General features: G+C 42.5%; 1 protein-coding gene across 18 annotated transcripts in view; it reads right to left on the reverse strand.

Annotated features, from left to right (window-relative positions):
- Positions 1–27,514, reverse strand: part of RBFOX2 (RNA binding fox-1 homolog 2) — a 170,484-nt gene that overhangs the window by 7,320 nt on the left and 135,650 nt on the right. For 7 of the 18 annotated variants that reach the window (XM_074539324.1, XM_014268195.3, XM_074539332.1 and 4 more), the window contains 8 exons: positions 20,818–20,910; positions 18,027–18,087; positions 15,601–15,654; positions 15,374–15,466; positions 14,128–14,260; positions 6,126–6,168; positions 1,120–1,208; positions 128–200 (listed from right to left, as the gene is read on the reverse strand). In XM_074539324.1, coding sequence (XP_074395425.1) covers positions 128–200; positions 1,120–1,208; positions 6,126–6,168; positions 14,128–14,260; positions 15,374–15,466; positions 15,601–15,654; positions 18,027–18,087; positions 20,818–20,910 — 639 coding nt within the window. Of the gene's footprint in view, positions 1–127; positions 201–1,119; positions 1,209–3,650; positions 3,728–6,125; positions 6,169–6,377; positions 6,502–8,750; positions 8,791–10,515; positions 10,574–14,127; positions 14,261–15,373; positions 15,467–15,600; positions 15,655–18,026; positions 18,088–20,817; positions 20,911–27,514 lie in introns of those variants that run through there. The other 11 variants (XM_074539333.1, XM_014268196.3, XM_026794539.2 and 8 more) reach the window with 10 other exon arrangements.

Genomic DNA, 27,514 nt, shown 5'->3' on the forward strand with positions numbered 1-27,514 from the left:
GCTGCTAAGGACCTCCTCCCTCAACAAAGAAGTTTTTCTGAGTGGGTGAGGTTTCATTGCAAGATACCCAGCGGCTGTTCCCCATGCTGGAAATGAGAAACAGCACAAGAAAGAAAATCCCACTTACCACAGCGCCAACTCCGTAGCTAGCGGCAGGGGCAAGGGCATGGTAAGGATCTGCTGTGTACACCCTGCCATAACTGAAGAGAGGGAGAAAAGATATAAAAAGAAAAAAAAAAAGTCACTTGGGAGGGGCAGAGTAATAGCTGTCTGACCACAGGTAATGGAAGCAGCAGCATGCCCTTGCACACACATGTATGCATCCATGCACACACCAGCACGCAGGCAGCTCCTCTGCAGAGAGATCCTATGAGCATGCTGCCATGCATTGTATGAGATGGGCAAGAGAACAGCCTGCCAGGAGGAACGTGGCACAGGCCATGAGCCTGACCTGCAGGAAAGAGGTCAGCATCTTTGAACGGTCAGCTAGTGCATCCCTTACCTTTGGGTAATTGCGTGATGCAGTTAGGGACCAGAGGGACTGCTGGCACTACTGCTACTGGCACAGTAACAGCTGCTGAACGGAAGCACTGAGGGATTCTCCACTATGGGAGGAGTATAACCTTTAATGTGCTAGGATTAAAACACAGCCTCACTGCACAGGCAATGAAAAATCTTAAGGCAATCACTTTGATCAAGACAATCCTTTGTATCTATTCAGAGCTGCATGCTAAAGCATCCTAGAGCACTGCATGAGCTGAGTCGTTTTTACTTTGCGACGGGGAGAGAAACGCACCCAGTGATTTAGTAGCCTGCCCAAAGCCAGATCTCCAACTGAGGCTGTAACCACACTGCCTGCTTTGTGCAAAGAATCACAAGGATAGGGAGGAGGCCAGGATTTGTGCCAGTTCACATACACTGAGGGCAATACTGTCCAGGAGCAGAGACAAACCGTGTACTCAAGTCTTCCATGTTGGGCAGTGCATGCATGTGTGCACATGCGAGTGCAGGTCAGACAAAGAAATGGGGGAAAGAAGCAGAAGTTCTGTGATGGATCAATGCTCCTTGAATCCCTGAGCACAGCAAGCTAGCCCCCATGGACACCTCTCCCTTACATACCCATCGCTGTAAGCTGCTGCAGCGGCTGCAGCGGCCGTGGCTGCTGTTGCAGTAGCAGGCTGTGCATATCTGTAGGCTGCATATCCACCCTGCAGGAGAGAAGAGAACTGACTTTACAGATACCTGTCCACCCAGAGAGAGCATTAAAAAAAATATTAAAAAAAAGTCACACACGTCACAAGGAAAGGAAGTGTTTCAAACTGCATCAGCTCCCATGTCATGTCTATCACAAGCATCACCCATTAACTCATGTATATTCCTTTCCTTAGAGGGACCAGGGAGGCCCTTCCATTATCTTCTTTAGCAAAAGGAATACACTAAAGGAACACTGAGCATTGTTACAACCCTAGAGAAAATGCAATTTGGCATGGAGGAAATGGAAACTAGGAAAGACCTGGAATCTTGCACGCAAGGTACTTTTTATGACCCCTTCCTCTTAAGCAGGGGAAATCAGAGGTGGACACTTTCTATGAAGTATTTTAGAAAGGGAAGCATTCAGAGAAATTCCTACTTTTTTTTACCCTCCCTCTTTTACAGCCAGGAAAACCCAAAGGGCTAGAACTTAATTGGATCCACATGTACAAAAGTAGCAGTAGTCAGAGAAGGTGAAAAGTAATCAGGAAAAGATGGTCAGAGAAGACAGTCTCGTTGGTTTCAGGGCTGTCAACAAGCAAACCAATATTGAGGCCAGCCAGACTGTTCTCCCCTCCTCTCCATATAAGAAAGAAACAGGTCAAGAGAATTATGCCAGAACAGCCTGTTCTGTTGCTGTATTTCTGCCCATGCTACACACCTGTAGCAAAGGTGATCAGAGGTAGTTACTAAAAACGTACTTAACAGCTGTGTTGTCAAAATGTGAATTCTGACTCAGAGAAGAGCCGCGAGTCTCCTCCTGAAACTCCCACAAGGAGCTCTTGGGGCAGAGCAAGGCCTGCAGTACTGGAAGACCAAGGCCAGGCACCTTTCAGATCAGGGACAAAGGTGGCATAGCAGGCAGCAAATAGGGCTCTGAAGCCCTGGTTAGATCTTTATTGTATTTCTGAGCCCTTTTTTTAACCTGGGGTGAAGGCCTGGTAAATGAACCATAGTTTTGACTTTCTAGAAACACAATGAGCCATAAAAAACATCAGAAAATTCCAGACTGCTTTTGGCTTTTTTTTATTTTTTTCTTCCAATTGACATTTCAGGGTTTGAAGGACCAGAAGGCAGAGTTATGCTCTTCACCTCCAGAATAAGCTCAACATACCTCTACCACTTCTTCCCTATATGTCTTTTGCATACATGTAACTAACTAAGGGTACAAGATCAGCTCCACTACAGAACTGTGTCTTTGCTCAATCTGAACCTGGGTAGCTTTTAAATTAGAAGTAGTGATTTTAAATTAATATTGGTTTCTTTCATGTGGCCTGCATTAGCCCCGTGAAGGCTGATGTGCTATCCAAAGCATGTTTGCAGATCCTTTCCTACTCCAGAGAAAAGGGAGTTGCAGCCTCTTCAATCTTTTAGTTAACAGGAGAAAAAGCAACACAGATGTAAAAAGCAACACCTGTGAACCATCACCACATGGCCTGGAAAAGATGCCATGTTACAGTTTAGCCCTTTTAATCTCACCTGGCTGTTTCAAATCCTGCATCGTGGACTGACGGCTGGGGATGTTTAGCTTGGTTTTGCCATGCTATCATTGTACCACCATGTAAAACATGACAGAGGCCAGGGGAATGAGGTGCAGTCTTAATCCAAATTCAACCTTCATTAACCTCACCAAATTAAGCCAAAACTTTGTTTCAATGCCATTGCAGTATTCCCCTTAGGCTATATGCTTCCTGAACCCTTGGGGTGTCACTTAGGCACAGTGTAGGAGGCATTTTCTCCAGGCACTACCTTCCAGAGGGCAGCTGGCCTTAGCAGGCACCCTTGATTCCCACTCTGCCCCACACTTCCACACTTGCCAGTCACATTTCAGACCAGAAGCTGCTTCAAATGTGCCTGGCACATACTCTGAACATGACAGCAAGATGCAGTTTGAAACCAAAAAGGCTTATCATATAATTGTTTTTTAACTCATGTCTCTCATAAAGGAAAATGAAACAGAACAAAAACAAACCAAACCAAACCAAAAAAAAAAAAAGAAAGAAAAAAAAAAGAAGAAGAAAGAAGGGTTGGAATCAGGTGTGGGAGGGGGAACAGAGTAACATTTATTAATCAAAATTAAAAACTAAGCATGCTGACATCTGGAGCTAGAACAACCAGCAAAGTCACCACGTTCAGACTCATATTGGCTAGTTCTATCCATCCCAGCATTCTCTTGGGACAGCAGTTCGCCCTAGGCTCTACCACAAGCTCAGTGAAGTACACAGCCTCAAGTACTAGAGCGTGCAGCCACAACAACCTGCTATTACGGAAACAGTCAGTCACCACTGGAGTTAACATTCCAACCTCAAGGACTCCCACAGCCCCCCGAGCCCCCCAGAATGGCTCCCACCCCAGCCCTGTCCCACACCACAATGTTAATAATTATAACAAGCAATAACCCATCTGTTATATCAGAGAAGGGAACAGAGACTCCACTGAGAGATTTAGAGCGGGATGTTAACATTTCTTCAGTCAACTGCACAACAAACAAAAAAAAAAACAAAACAAAACAAAACAAAAAAACAGGAGAAAATTCATTGGAGAAATGAAGTTAAGAAATAGCTGACGTGTATTGCTTTTTAACCATGCACTGATGCAAAATTGAAGCTACTGGTTATTTAAAAAAGGAAAAAAAATCTCAGGATAGAGGTACACACATACAGGCAGACGTGCTCATTTCAAAGCAATCTGCAAAGTCTACTTAAGTGTACTTCAAATAAAACCAAAAATGGGGATCATAATGGCCATGGTGCATTCCTGTCATTGGAGCAATGAGTGTGGACAGCTGGGAGATTTCTGAGACGGGATGTATTTAGCATGACCAGCAGGTCCAAATACACCAAAATAGGGTGAAGGAAAGAGGAAGAACTGTTGCAACTATAATTTGTTTTTACATAAACCCTTTCACCAAGCTCTGGGACCATACAGAGCAGGCACTGTACAGGTTGTCTTACCCAGCTGATGCTCCTGTTCTCCACAACCCAGGATCCATCTATATAATTCAATAAATCCATCTAAAGCCTGTTCAGCTTGTCCAATGCACCAGATATTCTCTCCTGCTATTCCTTTTCACACAAAACTTGTAACTGATATGCAGAGCTCATCTGCAAGGTCCTAGGACCCCTAGTGATTTCTGGTGCCACCCACTTCAGGTACTCCAGTAAATAAAAAATGTAACAGAGCATCTGCAACCACAGCAACAAAGAGGGAAAAATGTGTTTCCAAATGAAAGAAAGAATTATTAAAAAAAAAAAAAAAGGAAAAAAAAGAAAGAAAAAAAAGCCCTTGCCAGCTTCAACACATTCCTTCAGTGCCACAGCCAAAGTGCAACAGAAGAAACCAATGAGTGGCATAGTGCCTGAAACTCAGGACAGCCATGCAAACTCCCACTCCACCTATTTGATTCCACAGGGACAGGTTACCCATACAGATTCTGTTTTTAAAAACCTTCAGTCTCATCTCAAAGGAAGTAAGTGTGGCTGAGCTCCTTGTGCAGATGTTGTGTCTGAGACGTTTCTATCAATGGGACACTTTAATTACTGCCTCCATAAGGGAATGGGAACTAGCAAGAAGGCTTGTGCATTGTCACTGGGCATTAGAAACAACCAAAAGGACTGTGCAAATTAAGATTAGCCCTTTTTGGTACAGGCTTTTGGATTGTCTGGGGACCACGTGAGAGAAACAAACACCAGCCTATATGTTGTTTATCCTGACTCAAGTTCTCTTTCTCTGTCTATCTAGCATTCCAGTCTTGCTGGGGCTATGCTGGATCCCTTTCCCCATGTAGCGTTTCTGCCTACAGACCTGAGCTGTCCAACAGCTGTATTTGTTAGGTATGAACAAAAGCTCAATTTAAAATTACTCTTCTGTGATGTTACTGTCCTTGGCTCATCAACAAAGCAGTATTTTACTTTAAATTCCTTCTTTAACATTAGATGGCAGCTTTTTCAATATTGTCTTATATTTTCTGAAATAAGACAAACATGGGAAAACAACATCTACAGGAAGCTGCAATCCCAACTAAAGCAGCATTCCAATTACTGAGTATGTTAATGAAAATAAATTAGCATTTTATGCAGTTCAGCTCAAGTACATCTTCTCCACCATTCTTTAAGTCCAAATCAGGTGATCAATCCAACGTGAGCAAGAAGAAATCCAAAACTAGAGCTTGCTATGCAAGTGTGGTATAAATCCCCCTTTTCTTTTTCCCTTCCTGCCTTAGAAGGGCACACAAAGTATGTCACTGCCCTCTTTACTCCAAAGAGCCTTTCTGCCCCTAGGACACAAGTGTGTCCATAACCCCAGAGAAATATGGAACTCTTGGTACCACTTAGGTACATTTACTGCTTGCCAGGCTTAGGCAGCGAGCCCAATTTTAGGGTCTTTTATTTGCCATCTCTCAGATGTCTTCTCCACCCCCATACTTCCATAGGACAGAAGTTAAGAAGCAGAAAGGGCTAGAACCGCTTCTGGTATTTCTGTATTAGGAGGGTGGCATACGTGCACCAGGAATGAGCATGAATGAATTAGAAGAGGTGACAGGACAACAGTGTCCATTGCAGCAGGTGCTTCTACATGGTAATGGGACAAGCATGACCTTGTTAACCTTTCCACTGAATTAAAGTTTTGTTGATTTTTAGTTTTTCATTCGTTTTTGGTTGTTTTTTTTATTTTGAGTGAAATACGACTTGGTATGAAATCTGGACACACGCCACCCTGCTGCAGCGGGGGCTTGGCTCACATGTGAGTCTGCACTGCTCTAAAAAAGCCTCTGTTCCCATCTCTAATGTGGTGCTGGAATGGTTAGTATAATTCAGTTTTTTCCACTGCAATCCACAATCTGATTGGTTGGCAGGTCACACTGGCACTCCTACCTGAGGTATTTTAGCGCTAATGATTGGTTCCTGTAAGACTATTCTATAACAGAACACAGGAAGAGCAGTTCAAAAAAACACAGCTGTGGAAAGAAACAATCATACAAACAGCCCGCAGCGGGGCTCACCAGCCTTTTCTTTCCAGTGGATGCAAGCACGCTTTTCACAGGCAGGAGCAGTCTTGGCACAGGTGGGTTTGTTTGGGTTCCCCCCCCGCCACCCAGATTGACCCCATTGTAGAAGAAAGATAACCTTTCTTATGATCCGAAATGAAGCCCTCTGCATCCTGGGGCAGCTTGTTTTATCAATTCAGGTGTCTTGCCAGAGTGGGACGCATCCAACAACAGATGGAATGCCTTCTTCACAGAAGAAATGGCTAGCAGGATGGTTGCCCCAGGAAAGAAAAAAGGAGTGAGGAAAAGGAGGAGGAGGAAAATGAGAAATCGGTGCATAGCATTATGCAGAAAAAGCAGCCCAAACTTGGGACACTTCCCTTTCATCTCATCTACCATTAACCACTCCCTGCCAGCTCAGCTCCTTTCCACAACCCTATGGACTCACAAATCTTAAGAGAACCTCAATTTAACTTTCCCCCAGTCCTAACTGGAATATCCTCTGCCATAACTTCTGGAATCTGGGTAAACCTATCACAGCAACCAGAGGGATAGAAGCTCTACAGTGAAAAGCACAACAAATCAGTGAGACACAGAGACATTGAAGTCATTCCACCTATGCCAAGCAAACTGTTTGGAAGGGCAACTTCAAGTTTGGATAATGGTAACTTTTTCCTGAGCTCCGTTGGAGGGCTCTGGCTAGCAATAACATAAGTAAAAGCACCACCATCTACTTTGATGCAGTCCTCTCTTCCATCATCCTGCTTTCTGATAGTGACACCACTGCCACCAACAGCAAAGTCATCAGAAATCCACCTAATGGTTCTAAACTGACCTGGGGGCTTGGCTTTGTGTTACATGGTGGTACTGCCCTGCAGCACCAAGTGCTTACAGGAGTTCTTCACTGCTGAAGTTTCTGTCCTTGTATGTTATGTAAGCCTCTCCTCCCCAACAAAAGCTCTGAAGAAGCTTTCTCAAAAATAGGGAGTAACCCTGGCCAGACTTCCCTATCAACATGGCAGCCTTTTCTATGCCACACTCTGTGGGAAGAGGCACTAAGCACCACTCATTTTCTTGGTTACGTGCCATAGCAAAGTCAGTGTCTGTAAAGGCAGTGCTTTAGGAGTGAGGCAGGAAAACACAGAACCTTCCATAGTCCTTGACACAGCTTTATAAAGAAACACTTGACTAGGCAGATCAATCTTTAAAGAACTGCACACACCATAGTATATGGAAGAGTGAAGAAATGCACGCAGTTCTTTCTATCTCAGAGAGCACATCTTCCAACTGCTCTACCTGGGCTGGAAAAAGCACCTGTCCAGAACTTCCTCCTCCATATAAGCCAACAAAATCCAAAAGCTAGTTCCATCCATTATCCTGAGTTTAACCCCAGGTTCCTCTTTATAAATGGCAGGAATAGCACCTTCAAAGGAGCAGGACTATGAAATTCATGCTGACAATTGTGTCACTACCCAAACTATACAAAACTTCCCAGCTCCAGGGAGCTATGACCTACAATGCCACAATTGGGAACTCTGATAAAGCTGGGCAGGTTATGAGTTGCAGTGGCAACTGAATATTTCGGCTTTGAAAGGCAAGTTCCTACCATATTCCTGCTCTGCAACAGCTCTCCCTTGGAGAGGAAAGCACTTTTCTCACTGGCCAGTTCAAACAGCTCCATCCACAACCCACCTATGTGCACACAGACTCCCTGGAGATTTGCAATACAGACTGACTGGGCAGGACAAAGACAATGACAGGACAAAGTCTCCCATGGTATAATAGCTAATTCCCCAGCAAGAGGAGGCTGCTGACTCTTGTAACCGAACATCTCCACATATTTGTACTTCACAATTCCCTGAAGAGGTGAGAGAATCTGGCCTATTTAGGTGCCATTCCTACCAGCAAAATGAGATGCCAGTTTTCACTCTAGCATCTCAGCCTCCATTTTTAATCAGTCCCAGTGTCTTCCCCAAAGGGATAATCTCCACATCCCAGTGGCACATGAACAGTTTTAAACATACAACTTGTTCAGTGTAGTGTGGGCTACACAAATCAAACCCAAAAGGGCCCCAAGAGGGAAGAGAAAGGGGAGGGAAGAGGGGGAGAAGGAAAGGGAAGGTCTGAGGCTAAACCAGTCCTGTTATTTTTATATCCAAATTATGTAAATGAGAGAAGTGTTGAGAGAAATTTTAATTTGCTAATCATCTCTCAGGTTGATTAGTACCAGTGTGAATGTGGGGGACAGGACACCAAATAAACTGACCCTGGCAATGATCAGGAAACCCAAAGGCTTAGGTCTTGCACCCAGGGGCAAGCGCAGTGACAGAGAAGCATGCTTGCATTCCTAAATATATAAATATATATATCCACAAGGAAGAAGAAAATTAAAGTAAATGATATTTAAAAAACCAAACCAAACAAACAAACCAAAAGAAAAAGAAAAGAAAACAAAAAAAAGGCTGGCTTGTCAGGGGTTGGGGACAAAGAAGGCTCCGGTGTGTGTACTTACATAGAGGTCAGCACCGTAAAATCCGTCCTGGTAAACCACACTGCAGAAAATCCACACAAAAACAAAACAAAAAAGAAAAAAAAAAGAAAAGAAAAAAAAAAAACAAACAAAAAACAAAAGAACAGAAAACACATTCCGGTTATTGAGGACGGCAGCATGCACATGCGTTTTACACAGGCAGGTGATGTATGAATCCACAACCTGGGCTTTTGGCAGGAGCAAATCAGCAAGAGAACGTGTGTGCGCACGCACGGCTCCAAGTCATCTTCCATGGCATGCAAAGGGGCAGGGGGTGGGCAGAGGGGGAGACAGTATGCAAAGGAGAGACGGAGGGGAACCACCATCTTGTACAGCAAATATCGACTCAAAAAGATCTGACATCCTGAAGAGAGACACAAGGGTGTAGAAGCCTCCACTCTGGTTATTCCCCTGGAATGATTTTAGTTACCCCCTAAAACACATGGAAACATTGGCTTCATGAAGTGGGCTTGTGATATTGAGGAGCCCTTCACAGAAGGCATCCCACAGGGGCTGCAGTCGCCTATGTCAGGAAGTGTGGTTCAGAGACTTGTGCCTGATTACATTTTTCAGGCTTCACAGGGCTGCATGAGTTTTGTTTCTGACATCCATACATCACCTGCTTTTACCCTGCACATTAGACATGCGATAAGATTTGGCTGATCACACAAGCATGCAAAGTATTATTATTCAGCATCTTAAAGAACCGATGCAACACCTCAGGAAAACAAGTCAATCAATTCTGATCAAAGTAAACACAGAGAAATGTAATTGAAAAGAAAAAACCAAAAATACCCACAATGCATTGCTTTCACAAGCAGAGATAATGAGCTAAAAAGGTTAGGTGACCGGTCCAAGATCTGAAAATTGAAAGGTGCAGTGGGAGTCCCTGGTAGTAATTACTTATTCCTTAGCAGAGAGGAGCAACTGGAAGGGTTTCCATGGGATGGTGCTTTTTCTGCTTTAAGCCATAGCTTTGTTTCTCTCAGAACTTCAAGCACAAAAACTGTTAAACAGAGCCTGGCGTTCCCAAATAGCTGCTCTTAGCAGAGCATTCACTAGGCATAAGACTACACAGCTCACTCTGGGGACAGGGATTGGGGAAGGATGAGGAAGGAAGAGAGGGGATGCCCCCCACCCATTTGAGTTCAGCGTGTGCTTGACATACTGAGGAATTTCCTCCAGCTTTGTCCCCTGAAGAGCTCCACACAAACTCGCTCAAGGCTTTAAAAAGCATTAACCCCACCCTCTGTGATGCTCATGGATCTGATGTGCATGACTTACCCATAGCATTAAGAAAAAGGAAGGTATGGAACACTAGCTATTCTTTTGACTGCCATTTTTTACTCATCAGATGGAATGAGAAATGCTGCCAAGAGCCTGCAACCCTCAGACACCCACCTATTGTAAGGCACACACACACAAAAAAGCCCAGCAGATCTTGCCAAAATTCTGCATGCTATTACTAAAAAAATAAAAAAAAAATTAAAAAAAATCTTGCAGTGTTAGCTACTGCTTAAATAATTTAGTCTTGCTGCCTTCCCCAGGAAAAGTACACTCCATTCCCAATGGACACAGTTACTGTAGTCTCCAAGAGCGCTGGGAGCAGGTATGAAGATAGAGACCCTTGTTAGAGGAAGAGGGGAGCCACTTCAGCAGGGAGAAGCAGGCCATAAGATCATGTTTGTTGAAGCTAAATTTTTACAACCACATAACAAAGAGTTTGGCTCCTGGGGCAGTGACTTACATTGCTGGGTTCTCTATCTAGGACCAGGAGTGTTTTAGCAGTGATACTCCACCTGCTCCTGCAGGAAAGGCAAACGCACGACAGAGGAAGTGACTTGGTTTATGAACAGGTTAGCAGTTTTAACAGTTATTCCAAACACAGTCAGTTGGATGAACATCAGCATTACCACATTGGATCAGGCCACTATTTCTATCAGCAAGAGATGCTAGCACCAGCTCTCCAGAGAAAACTGCAAGGAACACTAATAACAGGTAAGAGTAAGACTTCCTGGATCCAAACACCCAAACACACATGAATCCTCCATCTCTGCTTTAGTGAGGATTTGACTGACATCAGCTTCCAGGGCTGAAATTCAGCAAGGTTTATTTATATTGGCAGAATATCCATACCTGTGATTCTTAATGCTAACAAAACGAGAGAATTCCTTCATCTGAGAACCACATTCTGGTTATGTAGCTTGACCAGAAGTATAAAACAGCCTGGCAGCCAGTCAAATCTTGGTGCAATCTGTGAAAAGCCTACTAGCTGTGCTAAAAAACATCCAAGGGAAAAAGAAACAGGCTGGTTTTGTAAGGTAGCCAGCATATCATTTAGGTGTACCAACAGCTGACTGTTGTGTTGGAAAAGGAGTGAAAAAAACCACTTCAAACCTTCAAAGCTGACTGCTGCCCTGTATCTAGTCTTCTATCTACTATGGCTTCAAATCAGTGAATTTCATATATATTTACACTCCAAGACAAAATTGCTCTTTACTATGGCAAGTCTATTCCTCATATAGGTACTTAATACCATGCACAAGTCAATGACTAACCTATAGTTTGAGAAATAAAATTTATCAAGCTTATGTAACTTTGAGAGTTTTACAGTAGCTGAGTTTTTTTCAGACTGTCTGGATTCTTTCAGCTTTTCGTCTGAAATGTTATTTGTTAGCATTCTCATTTTAAAAGCATGGCTGCTACAAATCAGGATAATATTCCAGTACAGTTTTTACTTGTGCTTTATATCAGAGGTTATAATGTCTCCTTATTTCTACCAAGTGGCACCTCAGTTGAAAACTGAAGGTTGCATTAGTGTTCAAAGTGAGGTTTAGGTGACAATCTAAATCACCTACAATAGTCTAAGCAGTTGCTTTCTGAGGTATCAAAACCCTTCTCTGGATAAACAACCATGGCCATGCATAAGTATGGGCATTCCACATAGGCATTAGCAAATCTTGAGTTCTTGAAATAAATATTAAAACTATTAAGAGCTATGATTTCTTGCACCTTCCTCTGGCTTAGCATTTGACACTGTCAAAACTTACTCTAGCCTGGATGGTGCTCAGGTCTGATCCAGTATGGCAATGCCAATGAGCTTTTATTAATCTACATTCTCTATTTTTTATATTCTGCTAAGCTCTCAAATGCAGTAATACCATTAAGTTTTGTAACTTAAACACCACTGAGGTTTGGGAATACCAATTCCTTCTATCAGGTTTGAGTTAACCTGCAGCTTACTTTACTGTTTTCTTCAACATTACTCACTATGTCTTGGTCATTGATGTTGCTGACTGATCTTATGGTGTCATCTTTCCACAGGCCAGGAAGAAAGTAACGGATGGAGGGCAAGATGTCAGGAACGTGTGCCTGTCCCTGACCCCATGGAGGTCAACAGTGCCCACACAGAGTGGTGGCTGTCCTACAGGTTGCTGCAACATGGAATTGTACAGCACATTTTGTATTATTCCACTAGGAATCCAATTTGTTCTACAAAGTACCTTGCAGAGACACACTATGATGACAAAAAACACCAGTAGTTGGTAATTACATCCCACTGCTTGGGACTAGGGACAGTTCTGGGACTCTGTGAATCTGCCTTGCTTACTGGTGCCCTGTAAATGTTTACTAGGTAGTAAGCTGCCCATGAAAACATGGGGTCAGTCAGCGGGGTCAGAAAAATTCAGTGTAATACCAGTAAACACAAACATGAGACAGTGTTTGGAAGGGCTAATCATTGGAGCCTGGCCCATGTTTCAAATGAAAATAAACTTTTACATGGGACTCAGGCTGGATTTACATCAAAGACAAGGCCTTCCCAGTGCCCCACTCATGACAGCCTCATGAATGCTCTAGTTGTTACTCCCAGGGATGAAAAGCACATTCCCCCTCCCTGGTGCAAATATTTCATATTCTGCTAGACGGTAGCACTTAGCTCAGCTTTGCTGCTTTGTTTCACTGTGGAGCACTCCCCAGTAAAATTGGACTGGGCCATTTTTAGAGCAATAGACAGACAAGTTGCAGGTCAGAGGCTATGGTTAGAGGATAGAGAATGTAAACTAGGAGTGGTGGCAAAAAAGTGGATTTGAAAACCCAGAAGAAACACAATGTTCAGAAGACCGATATTTACACGAGAGGTTTCATTTAAAGTCTTCTGGTGAATTAAATACAAACATTGCCAAAATTGCCAAAGAGCAAAGCTAGATAGGTACAGGAGCACTGCAGCTTGCTTCCTGGAGCTCCACTTTAAAAATCAGACTAGACTCTAAAAGGGTCACAGTAGCTCTCATCACTTAATCTGCTGCAGAAGGTATTGTGAGCTTATCCAGTATAGATCAGGCCAGCTCTCTGCACTGATGTGTATGGATTCCACTTTCCTTCTTAATAAAAGATTTATGGGTTTTTTTCTTCCCCTTTGGGCCTAGCATAAAGGAAAAGAAGGGTCAGTCCACATTTCTGTGCTGGAGGATTTGTTTCTACTCCTGTTCTTTCTGAGAACATTGCCTGGAAAATATGGCAAGTAGAACTCAAGACAATATGATTAAAGCATCCTCAAAATCAGAAACAAAACAAACAAACAAAAAAAGACAGTTTGGAAGGGATTTGCTGATTTATCTGTCATTCCACCACATTTAAACAAACCAACAAAAACCCAAACCAAAACTCACATACAGATCTAGTTCCCTCTACTTTTGAACAGCAGAATACTCCTTTGTAACAGCATATTTTACACTGCATTATTAGTGAAAATCTGAGGGCAAAGAATGCTAAGGCCACACATTTGCTATTGCTTCATTGCATTATCATTCTCTCTACATCCCAAATGCTCCCAGCTTTAAATTAATGGACTTGATTAATCTTTGTTTTAAACCTTTTTAAACCGTCTCCAACAAAGAAAGCAAATCCATTGTGGGTAACTGGCTCTTCTGTGTCCTACTGCCAGATGGTGAGGCATGAATTAATGGATAATATTCCTCATTCCTGAATATGGAAACATAAATGGAGTACAAAGAGCAGAAATTTTTCAGGAATTTTAGATCTTCTCTTTGTGTCCTTCTCAGCAGCACTATCACATATTCGGTCAATGGATGACAAATACCGTATACAGACAAATTGAGAAATTATGAGAAGGAACCCATCAGCACTTTAAGCTGTTGCAAGTACTGAAAATTGTTTCAGTCAAGAACTTAAGACAGAAAAATTTAGATTTGTCCCCACTGGATGCCATCATGTGCAGAATGCTCTGGCACTAGCAAGATCTTGACTCTCACCATCCAGACAATTTTAGGGTTTTTGTTAACCGATTAGCTCTTTGACACAGCTGTGCAGAGCACTCTGCTCCTGTGACAGTGCTTACCCTGGGTAGGCAGGGATGGCCGTGGGAGGAACTGCCCGCACTGCCCCGTACACTGTCCTTCCTCGGCCCCTCAGATGGGCGCCCCGAAACGCGGCCGCTGTGGTGGCTGCAGTTGGATAGGGGAAGCCTGGAACTGTGAAGACAGACAAGGTGGAAGGTGAAAAGGATACAATCTCCACTCCAGAGAGCAACCACCTGCTTCAAACAAAGTGACACAACAGCTCCACAGCGGTGGGACATTCGGCATCAATCCTGCAGAAGGACATGCTTATAACCCAGCAAGCATCCCATACATACTTCCTGCTACACCACGGCCTTTGGGGGGAGAAGGGTTGCAGAAAGGTTTGGCATGCAAGAGGTTAATGTTTTGGCATGCCTTACCCACCCCAAACAGGGCTCAAATCCCCCCACCTTTTGATACTGCCATGCAGTCTGGTTAGAGTCTGAGAAGCATGGGGAGTTACTATCAATACAGCACGCAGTTCTTCCAAAACTGCAGAGGCTCTTTAAAATAATTTGTCAAGAGGCCCTTAAAGTCAACCAACTTACATCAGTCTCTTCCCTCCTTTCCCCTCCCACTCTTTGCCACCCAATCCTCTGTATGTTCATTTTAAAGCCTGAAAGACAAGATAGCCCATATAACAGCAGCAGCAATTTCCCATAAAGTGCCAGTTTACTGAGAGCCCACCTTCATTTAACAAGTGTGACCAATAACTGGCACCACATATAGCAATGCCTCTATTATTATGCTTTAAACTGGAGTAAACTGGCTTGTGATGAAACTTTGTAAAACCTCAGAGACATCTGCAAACACGTCATAAACAGATACTGACAGGGAACGAGTCCCAGGGCACAATCCCAACCCAGCATGCATCCAGGTGCATGCCACTAGGGGCCCTGCAGACCCGTGGTTCAGCAGCTTGTATAATATGTACTTTAGGGATTTGTCTGTTAGGTTTCTTCCATTTCAATACAAGGAGGGGAGCAAGGGAATGGCCCATTCCTCACACACACCCTCCCCTTGTTCTGCAGCCTCCTTGTCATTCAGAAGGACCCATTCAGCAGTACAGCAAGACACTGCAGGTGAACAAGTTACAGCAACTGCACACTATGGCTCAAGGTAAACTCATTCCCAGTGTGACCCATCCTTTCAAGTATATATTATACAGACTGGAGAGAAGAAGGGTAACAGGTCATCATTAACTCAAGCACAGTAACAGTACAGGGGCCATTGGGGGCTACTTACTGATTAAAGGAATGTAAGTGTTAATACCCCCCCTTCCTGACAGGGGCACTGCAGCATCATTGCCCAGCGAGACATCTGCTTGAAAGCTGGATGCTAATTTAATTAAAAAAAGAATAAAAAACAAAAACAAAACAGTAAAAAGGTTATAAAGAAACAGCAGATTAAGAACATAAACAAACACCACTGCAGTTAAATGGCAGAAGTGGAAGTGTCTACTTAAGCTCTACCTGCATATAACTCAGGGCCGTACACCGCTCCAACCACAGGACTCAACTTCCAACCTGAAACAACAAAGACTGCAGTGAATGCCAAAATCTACACCAAGAGAAGGAACGGGCAGCGTGGGTAGGGGGAATGGTCTCTTGCATGCGCCCCAGCTTCACATGCACAGCTCTTTCCAATTTCTGCTTCGCCTCAATCCCCCTTGGTGTAGATGGAGGCCAACTGCCCTCTCCTAACGTCAAGCTCTAGGTCACTGTATCGGAGGGAACAGCAAAACATCAACTGACCTGCAGCAGGCAGAGGCACTGCTGTGGGAATGCCAACTACCTTATATGCGTATTTGCCACGAGCACCGTGTGACCTGGCATTCCCTGTGGAAGCCTTGCTGCCAGCTCCTCCCTACTTTCACTGGGAACACTGCAGATACAAGCCCTCCCTACAGCCACTGGCCCAGACTGTCATCTCAGGCAAGTCAAATTATAGCCTTGAATTCTCAAAGCACCCTTCTCTCATCTGCAAGGGATCTGCTAAAAAGCAACAGCGTCTGAATTTCCTCATTAACTTCATTACGCAACTATAGTTCATTAAAAAAAAAAAAATCATTCTATTCATCTCACACTTTCTCCTCACTGTTATTTCAGTATTTCTCTCCTTTATGCTGCTTTTCAGGTGAAAGCCTTCACAGAGAAATTATTTCAATATAATCTGGATAATTGACAAGAACTGCAAATCATCAAGATAAAACCTACAAGAGAATAGAGCTTAAAGAAGTATGGGTATGAGTTGGTACATATGTCCAGTCACATCTAGAAACCTGTCTTTTCCCCCTCCATCTCTCTAATGGGGGAGAAAAGAAATATAAAGCTAACAATGTGATCTGGGTTGGCTTCCACAAAGCATTCCTCTCAGGAAAGATCTCAGCTGTTCAGCTAGCAATCACAGAGGCATTTTTATTTAAATAAATCTATACACTTCCTCTGTCTTGAAGCCCTGGTCCACTTGCTGAACTTCTAACACCTCTAACCACTCTAGAAGCTATATGAACAACTCTGAGAACTGCACCCCGTCACCCCCACACCTTCACCTGCTGGCAGAGTGTCAATGACAGATGCAGTGCAGGCTCCCTCTGCAAGTACAGGCACACTGCTGCTGCACTGGTCACCTTGATGGCAAAATACTCCAGTAATGGCAACAAGAGGACTGTCAACTCTTAAATTTAATAACAGTTGTACAACCATACTTGCCAGTACTCCTTAAGCCTGGTCTAATACTAAATTTATTTGCATAGCTTTAAAGCTGGCTTTAAACTGCTGACTGCAAAAGCAAAATATTCTTGTACGCTATCACTTTCACAAGTAAGCCAAGTTTCATTCCAAACAGTCACATACATGACATTTTCTGCTCTTGTTTTCAGGACAATGTACCATGGATGCCTTGCCTTTTGCTACAAAATCTCCTAGTTCCTTCCAGGTACTGTGAGACCCACAGTCCCAAGCCTTTTGCTTGGCTATGTTTCCCCAGTTCTGTACTCAAGGTAAGATTTACTTGAAGGGACCACTCAGTAAGTTGGCAGCACAGCAACATAAAGAATTTTTATCTTCTGAGTTTGGAGTCTTACTTTGTAATCAAAACAGATTGTCACACCAGCTACTACCTGTATGCAGCTTCCTGCCTTGAAGAAACTGTTTGGGAACATTTTCACACTGAAAAGAACTTTGCTGCCCGTTTCAAGAGAAAGACTCAGATTCAAAATCTTTATCAAAGCAGCATTCTGCTGGGAGAATCACTTTTTATGCTATATATGCCTATGAAGTAAAATGACTTCACAGAGAACCACCAAGATATCCCAATCAAACAGGATTCCTCACTACCCAAACAACTTGGTCTTTCTCTGTTTAGGTTCACTGGAAAATTCACTGAATACAGGCAGTCTGAAACAAAAAGCAAGCAAACAAGCAGTGCAAAGGCTCTGTTTTGCTGGTTGCTTGAGGACAGCTTTACTTTTACAGATAGAACCTAAACTGAGCTATCTTAAGTTATTAAGCTAATGACTTAGATTAAGCATCTTAAGTTATGTTTCTGCATTCATATTTAGGTATGTATGTGATGGAGTGAGACACAGGAGTACTGCACATCCCACCATACAGAGTCACCTTGCAGCAGTAGGGCAGGCAACCCATTGGCTCTTGGCACCTTCACCCATCTTAGCCACATGGGGCATGTCCCTACTTCTTTCTGTCCCCACTTCTCCAACTGGAAAATGGTATTCTCCACAAACACTTTTTGGGTTATACTGAATGGTATAATGATACAAATTAGAGTTTGTGAGCTTTTATTGGTTCCTTTTGGTCCTGAGGAGAGGTCATGACTTTTCCCTTTTGTCTTTCTTCAAACGTTTCAGCTCATCACTAGTACAAACTGTCTCTCTTACCATTTGCATAAGGTGTGACCATCTTCTTATTGGTCATCACTCTCGCAGTGGCATTGTTAACCTAAAAGTAAGAAAGGGGAGGGGGAGGAGAGGGAAGGAAGCACAGAACGTTAGGGAAAATGGTGAAAAACTCTCAGATACCACACACACACACATACACACTATACTTCTCTGAGCAAAATAAAATTAAACAGCTAATTTTACATTAATGCAATCTTTAAATTACTTTTAACAGTTGCCATTTAATTATAAAAGTTACAGCTAAACGTGGCATTTTAAAATTATGCATTAAACAAAAGGCCAACAAGAGTAAAGTGCAGATTCTCCACCACCCTGCCATCCCTAGGCACGGGATTATTTACAGCTCAGTGATCAAAAGGGCACAACCCTAGATGCTTTGTCCAGGTTCTCTTAGAGAGGCAGGAATAATTTCTGCAGCCCAGGGCAGGGGAACCGAACCAGGTGATGCACAAGCTGACTTGTTTCCCAAGCTCAAGCTGGAATTGGGGCCCAGCAGGTCACTGGCAGAACACTTGAGTAGAAAAAGGTAGCCTGGAGTCCCTCAGCATTAGATTTGAACTCACAAAGAAAATCTCTGGAACATCACCAACTCTTTAAATGATCTACATTTAAATGATCTACATTCTGATTTACACCCACCATTTTCAGATCTTTTTCCAGATAATTTTTTCCTTGTCACAAATCTCATGGAACAAAAAGATTACATAGCAGCAGACCTGGATCATTTTTGGGCTTACTGTGCCCTCCACCCTCTTTACAGAGCTCTGCACAGTTCCAAGCGGTTTGACTGCTCAAGCAAGTGGGGTGTTACCGCAGAGATGGTGCTGATAAAGAAAAGATGGACCAGTTTGGAAGCCAAGTTACTGCAGCCCCGTGTCAGCCTCAAAGCTCTTGCAAGGACGGTGAAGTCTTTATGAATCATCAATAATTTATCAAAACACATGCCCAATGGGAACGAAGGCCAGGGTGAAGAAGAAAAAAAATGGATACAAAATAGAAGCTGCCTCAGGCCCTTGAGATGTATGGATGGTGGGCATACACAGGGTGAGGAGTCCAGAGCTACATTTTACTCTTGTTTCAGACCCAAAACAATAGAAACATTACACATTTAAAATAGAAAGAATGGGAAACAACAATGATGAGACTGAGAGCATGCAGTTAAACACACACAGATAAAAAAAAGAAAGAAAAAAAACACACCACAATTGATTCAAAGGGTGGGGAGGGGAGGAGTGAGGGGATAGGGTCTCACAGACAATCATTAGATGGAGCGAGTGCCTGAAATCAGCTGCTACAGCAAAGTGCAACACAAGCACTTAAAGGAAAAATTGCCAGAACCAATCAGAAACCACCAGTCAGCAAAGAGACCAACAGCTGCATTTAACTTAGTAAAGAAATAAACTGGGGAGGGGGCAGAAAGAAAAAGAGAGAAAAACAATAACAGCTACAAACAGGTCTCAGATAGAAAGAGCAGCAGAAAGAAGGGGCAGAAGAGAGAGAAGAGGATATGGGTGCATTAATAAAAACCAGCCAAACTGGAGTTCAGTAACTCTGAGTAAGATGTGCAAGGGGAAATCACCATGAAGTCAGTAATCAAACAGCTCAGACTGCTACAAAACAATATGTACATCCAAAGTCCAGGCGGCATTACTCAACAGCATTGAAAATAAAAGGGGGAGAAGGGGAAGGAGGTGGGTGGGGACAACAAGTCAAATCACATTTCGTAGTGTTAATGTGAGATGGCAGATGGATTTTTTCTTTCTTAATTTTTTTGTAATTTTAAGAAAAATTTAAAAAAAAAAGAAAAGAAAAAGCTTCTTCTCTAGCACTGTTGTTTCACTTACCGCCAACTCGTACCATCGCCAGCATTGTGTATAGTTACCATGGAAAGAGTGAGTCAAGTGAAGGGCCCTAAACGCTAAACCATCGGAAAGGGAAATAAAAAAACAAAACAAAACAGAAAAAAAAAAAAAAAGGCAAAATATGCAGACATCTTACTCAAAAACGGTGGCTTTTTTGTTTCAATATTTGTACTTTTTGGTTTGTGTTTGTTTTTTTTAAAGAAAGAAGGAGAGAGGGATGATGCCAGTTAGCCTTCAACACAGTGGAACACCGAACTGGTCAACACCAGACAGGCCCAACATATGGCCATGATGGCCAGCCAACATTAACCCTTCCCTCTCTGGCGGCGAGAGCTAGCAGACTTTTAGGATTAGCTTTCACCAAACCTTTTCTTGACCATGGGCTGATCAAGAAACCAGCAGTGTACATAGCACAGCCCACTTGGGGCTGCTGCCCCACGTGTCCCCACCCCTCCCACAGGCATCATCTCACACTTGCATGGAGGAGAACTGGCCTCAGAGGAAAGAGAGGATACTGGCTGGCCCCCTGCTTTCTTTTTTGGACACAGTTAGAAGTTGGACAGTACTCTTTCAGTTAGTTTTGTTCAGGCCTGGTAACAGGAAATCGGAGCCTTGCAAACTGAAGCAAAGGAAAAATCAAGACAGCAGAAGGGCAAAAACTTGGAGTGGGCAGGAATAAAACTTAATAAAAGAAGAAAGAAAAGGAAAAAAAAACCCAAAACAACAATAAAAATATTCTGTAAAGAGTGTAAACTTCTATACATTTCAGTGCAGGGAGGTGAAGGACACAGACAAACACACACGCACACACGAGACTGGGATCCAAATGTGAAATAAGTGAGGCAAGACACAAAAAGAAATCAAAAGAATAAATATAAAGAAGAAATTGAATTACTGAAGACATGCACCTCGATTTTACGGCCCTCTACCACGGTGCCGTGTAATTTCTCCCTGGCCCTGTCTGCATCAGCACTATTCTCGAAAGTTACGAACCCGAATCCCTGCATGCAGCGGGAGAAGGGGGGAAAACATGCACATCGTTATATATTGAAATACTGATCTCTAGGTAAATAGAGAAAAAATATCACAGTATGAAATCGACATCAGCACAACTCAGCAATAACCTCCTAGAGTCACATTGTTGGTTCATGCATGTTTCATAAATGAAAGAAATTAAAATCAATAAAAAAGGAACTGTAATCATAATAAGAATAATAAGAGTAATTTAAAAAAAAAGAAAACATAAAAGCAATTGAGGCCAGACCAAAAAAGAAGTACAAAGTTACTCGAGACAATTTTTCATTTTGGTTTGGTTTAGTTTTTTGTTTAAAAACACTAAACCCTGCTCTGACATAGGCAAGCTGGGTAAGCCCAAGTAGGGCTTCTCTCCCCTCTTAACGAACACACAAATTTTGTAGGACCCCCGTCTGCTCCAGACACAGTACTAGGCATCGACACTGAGCAGCACTTTGTTCCCTTGAGAAACTGCTATGAGCATTTGAGCAACCGGAGTTCATGCCTGGCACCAGGAATTGTGCAAAGCTTTGGGCAAATCAAACGCTGAACCTTACTTTTCCCACCTGTAGAATGGAGACAGTAATAATTACCTACCTTGGAACACTGTTGAAAGGAAGGGCTCTTTGTAAAGCACCCCTTCTAAGCTCTTCAGGGCACAGCTCATGCCTACTCCTAAGCCTGTAACTTCCCCAATGATACATGGGGCCCTGAAAGTAAGCAAGGCTTCCAGGAGGCACCATAAAATAAGCATTTTTAATGTGAAGATTTAGAGTATCGCATACTGTAGTTCCAGAATATTCTTATCTCTGAGTACTGTGGTGGACTTGACTGTAAATCCAAACACCTAAATATTGATTCATTGGTCAAGGCAGGTTTTGTATGACACTACTGACCCTCTGCTACCCATCTTACTCAGCTGTGTTCTGAGATGGCAACCTCTGCACTGTGGATAGCAACAGATCTCTGCCTGGTTAGAATACAAAATTCCCAGAAAAATCTATATGCCCTGCTTGGAGCAACCACAAAGGCTCAAGGACTGCCAAAATGTCACTTTAGTTAGATAAATTCAGGTTTACCACACCCATGAAGGCACAAGGAACACATGCCTGTCCTACACATGCTCATCCTGCTGCCAGCTCATGCAGTGGTATAACAGGGCAGGGTAAGAGACCATGCTTCCTTCCACAGAGCTGAGTGCACTGACATTAAGAGAGAGCCAACATGACAAAATGAATTAGGATTTTAACTAGGAGCAAATGGCATCTTAATACAGACAACTGTGATGAGATACTCTTCATGCCATTAGAGAGAGTGGACCCAAACAAAAAGCATTGTTGCATTCTGCTTTCAGGACATTTTAACAACAGTAACAACTGGCTCCTGTGGCTTGGTATAAAGCAAATACTGCTTTAATGTACAGAGAGTAATTTCCACTGGCTCCAGTACCCTCAGGAGCAGAACAACAAAGCTTATATTTGATGCAATGGAAACGCCCTCTGAATGTTAACTGAAGAGTGAGGTGATGAGAGTGATGTACAGCTATGCTTGTCAGGGAAGCGGGGCATGCTAGGCAGGCAACCTCCTTCATGCACCTTGGAATCAGTAAGTATTTGGACTGGACAGCCCAAAAAACAGATAGCATCTTGATTTCTAAGCATTGTTAGCAATAAGACACAAGCAAGCTATTATTCTTCAAGTGCTTTTTAAAGGTCTTTACAACACTAATCTGAACAGCCCAAGCTGTTTAAGTGACAAGCTGGCCTTTATCATCCACAGCTAGGTTTCCAGCACAAAACTGCCACAAATTTGTAAAATGCAGGGTGGTGGCTGTTGTTTTTTTGAGGGGGAAGGTTTACTTGTTTCCCTCCCCCCTAAACAGCAATAATAAAGGATCTTAGCCAGTACTGCGATGCTGAGATCAACAAAAGTGCTCCTTTGGGCTCCAACCCAATAATCTAAAGCTTCAGATAATTTAATTTCTCCAGCTATAAATAAAGAACTATATAAATAACAAACTGCTGTTTCAGAACAGCATAGAAGCTCCCTGTTTAAATGAATTAAAATCAGAGCTACAAGACACAGGGGCTAATAAAACAGCCCAACTGCATATAACTCTCAAATATGTTGCAGAGAACTGAGAGGATGTGGGGGGTGTAGCAGCACAGCTGATTATGAAGGAATAGAGTACTGTGCCTGCTTTAAAGAGCCCCTACAGAGAAAGGTAAGCCTGAGAAAAAGAGCAACACCTTTCCCTCTGGTTCTGTATAATGGGGAAAAAACATCCTTTAAAGGCTGGGGGAGGAGGGGAGGTAAAGACTGCAACAGGAATCTCTACTTCCCTCTTCTCTTCTTGCATTAAAATTTCTGTTTGTTCTAGACAAGCCTGTGGAGAACAAATGAAATTTATGTCTTCAGTGATTATGTGAACTGAAAACTCGAGTGCAGATGGAAAGTAATTCTTTAGACATTAATCTGTACAAGCTAGAATCAAACTAAGACTATTTTAATTCACATCTGTTTGCAATTAGTAAAGTCTGTATGGGATTTTTAAAAACTACATTATCATTAAATATCTTTAAACTGAGTAGGAATTTTCAGTATTTTTATTAAGTTAACTCAAGGTAGCATACGATCCACATGCAGACTATATGAATTAATTAACAATGTGAATTAAACCAGAATTAATCTGACTCAGAACAACATAACTAATTAAGCATATTTTATTGACAGATCAGCCCTTAGCTTGTACAACTCTTTGTTGAGCACCATTTAGTGTCAATGCTGAATTAATACTTTACATAGTTGACTATGGCAGTTAGTATTTGTGTCCTCTTGGTTTGTCATATTAATGCATCTCTTAGACATTCAAATTTTCATCAGGAAAAACAGGTGAGCCACACTTGACATTCTTGTTATTTCTAGGTTTAAAAACTAGCAATTAGATATATATACACACATTTTTGAAGTGGGAGAGAAAAAATAACATACATATATTTTTTATTCCTTCTCACAGATGACCTGTAAAGAATAGGGGTTAATTTGTACCTAAATACATATGCAACAAACACTTTTCAGTTTTCCCTCAGCAAGGGTGTCTTGACCTTGAAAGAAAAAAAAAAAAGAAACAAAGCAAGATGGGGCAGGTATCCAATATTTACCAGCTTAGCTTTATAGCAGGTACTGGATTGCTCCATAGTAACAGGTATGGAGCCAGAGGAAGGGAAGATCCTAGATGAAAACAATACTTAGGTTTTCTAAAATTTAGATTATAGACATAGTTTGAGTTTAATCATGTTATGATAACAAGGCTGAAATTTTCAACAATTCCTCCCCACCAGCAACTGCCACAAACTTCTCCCATGCAGAAAATAAGTTTAACTTCTCCCATGCAGAAGATAAGTTAAGTTTAACCCAGCGAACACTAAATTCCAATAAACATTTTTAGGAGTGGTGAGAAATTTGCAGTACCAGACTAATCCCTTTTTACCCAAAGGTTTATTGAAAGGGCCTGAAGAGACCGAGTAACTGTCACCCTTTTAGTCTGGCCTCAGATTCTGCAATAAATAACAAGCAACATGATGAGCAGTGAAAAAAATAATAAATGTATATATATATAGTATTTGAACGTTTCCATCTCTGAAGAATGAGAAAGAAAATTTACCATGTAACCGTAAAGGGAGAAATCAAAACCAGACGGTTCTCCTGGGTGTGGCCAGAACACAGAAATTAAACAAAAAACAACAACAAAAATAAAATAAAGTAAAATAAAAAAGAAATAAAACCAAAGAAAACTAAACAGAGCCCCTTGAAATCCATGCATTGTTAACCCTTCATTTGTCATGGAGTTTAGACCAGTCACCTCAGCAGCAGCGTCTTTGCCTTGTACCACTGGAACATGCAGCCAGCAATCAGCCTCGCTGTTATCTGCTGCTGTACTTGTTTCTAACCAAGGTTTTTCTTTTTTTTCCCCTTATTTCAAAATAAACTTTTAGAAGCCTGAAAAATTTGCCAAAAAGGCAGCAGTTTAGGCTACCTGTTTCCAAGGCATTTGGAAAGAGTAGGAGGGTTTCAGCTATAATCCACCTGAGATGAGCAGGACTGAATGCGCCAACAGCAACACAGCACAAAACCCAGAAACAAGTTATTGAAGTAACACACACAAATGCACCCTTCATGTTGGTGAAAACATCTGTGGAAACCAAGCTGCCACCATTCCAGGAGCTCTTCCAGCTCCTCCCAGCCCCTGTGCCATGCTTTGCATTAAGGTACGTACACACGTAGAACCTATCCATGTACCTGTGCAATCTGGTGAGTCACATGCAGAAATTAACCTGACTAAAAAAAAAAGCAAGTGTATCTTCAAAAAAAACCTGCAGGGCTATTTTTAAACTCTATCATTTGCACAATCCAGCTTGAGCTGTTCCACTGCCAATCCCTGCTGCGAAACAGCAGAGGGGGCAGAGGCCAGCAGCGAGGAGCTGGAGCCCAGCCTGCACTGCTGGGCAGCGAGAGCCTGGGGCTTCAGAGCAGCTCCAGGCAGCTCAGGACAGGGGCTTCACAGCCCCAGCCATCCCCAGTGTGTGCTGCTCCTCCTCCCTTCCACTGATCCTGGACCTCACTGCGTGGTCCATGAGTTTAACAGGCTGAACTGACTGAGGACAAGCTCATTCCTCTCCCTGCTAATTTAGCACCTAGATCCAGCTCCCTACAGAGTGAACTGAGCACTGCAGGAAAAGCACTCCCACAGAAGCAGTAGATGAGCTTATACTACGCAACCATAAACTTCAGCCTGAACTGCAAGTTTAAATATATCAGTTCAGTGTATGGACTAATTGATCTCTTTAGTTCAGTATTGCAGACTTCAAGGCATGAAACCAATGAACTAGAATAAAAGGAGACTGGTCATGTCTCCTTCATGCAACTGGCATCCTAAAATGATTTGGTGACCTGAGAAAGTGATGCTGATCACCAGTACTTAAATTGTTTTTAAACCTCATTGAATTAACAACATTGTTTGTATTTCTGGTTCAACTGATGAAATCTAACAAAAAAATATAAAATGAATTAAAATGAAAACAAGATTTCTAATTCATTTTATGTAATAAGGGGCTTTCCACTGAGTGGAAACTAGGCCCAGAACAAGAGTGCCTCAACTCAAAGTACCTAATCCATTTAAAGCAGAAATAAATGCACATGCAAACTTACAATCTTTAAGGCACCATTATCAAAACCTAGTCACATTCTTATCTTAACCTACAGTTAACTGCAAACTTGAAAATCCACACAGCTTCCACAAAAGTTTTTAGTTAATAAAGGTTTACTTACATAAATTCAAACATCAACAGATGCAATTTCTTTCATAACCGACTACACAACTAATTTTTAAAATAAATATGAAGCACTTATAGGCCCTATAGTCCTATACAAGAATTTGGAGATTTGGGTCTCCCAAGTGGAAATCAGTGAGGGACATAAAACTTACAGTATCCTGAAACCAAGAGCTCCTCTGCATTAATATGAACTCTTACCATTTTAAAAGCTACAAACAACCCCAAAACCACCAAAATCCACTCCCTATTCAGCCAAGATTTTGCTGTATCCTTACATACTCCTGGTCTCTGAATGTCAATGAGGGCACATCTTGGAATGCCACACGGTACACACCTGGTGAGCAAAGAGCTTGGATTCCCTTCCCCTGCAGTTTTACAAATGCCACAGGGTACTCATTACACAGGCAGACTGCATTAATTCTGCAAATATGTCCACTTGTTCAATTCAGCACAATAGTGGCAAAATACCCATCTAGAGGATGCATCTCCACTAACAAAAGGAGCAGGAATCCTCTCGACTTCCTCTGGAGGTGTTTTATTCATGGTTCAGTGAAGTGCATGGTAAACTGCAACCATGGGCAGAATGCTATTTAAAGGCACTTATACCAGTCAGAGCTAGAAATGTAATGGTAAACAGGATAAATGAAATAAACAGCTAGTTTCCTGGAAGCAAGCAAAAAAAGCCAAATACATCAAGGGAAGACTGACGTCATTCTATTAAACAAGAAAATAAAATGTAATTCAAGGAATGTTTAAAGTTTTTATCTTGTTTCTCACACAGAGTGAAGCAGTAGCAGTGTGAGGCCTACCAGGGCCCATATATTCCTACTAAACAGACTGAATCTGGGAAGAAAGCGAGTTACAAAACAAGAATTCATATAACTTTGAGAAGAACCAGCAAAACTCATTAACTGCCTCCTACACTGCTGTGATAAAGTCAACAAATAGCATTTCTGAAAGAACCTGAGGTGAGATGGATACACCCAGCTTCCTCTGTGGTCACCAAACTCTGTAAGTACACAGAGATCCTGAAGATGCAGCCAGTTTGACAGATCTTCCCCAGGCTGTCAAAGAAAACTGCCTGGTCATCTCAGGTGGATTCAAAATGAAGAATGCTACCTGAACACCTCCTCCAGTCCCTCCTACTGACAGCACTGGAGTGATCCCAGTAGAGTTCTCCCGCCACAGCTCGGCGGGGACAAAGCGCTGCTCAACCCCCTGGCACACGGGGTGGGGGCAAACCCAGGGCAGTTTGCAA

This window comes from Zonotrichia albicollis, chromosome 4, assembly GCF_047830755.1.
Source record: "Zonotrichia albicollis isolate bZonAlb1 chromosome 4, bZonAlb1.hap1, whole genome shotgun sequence".
NCBI classification, from domain to species: Eukaryota; Metazoa; Chordata; class Aves; order Passeriformes; family Passerellidae; genus Zonotrichia; species Zonotrichia albicollis.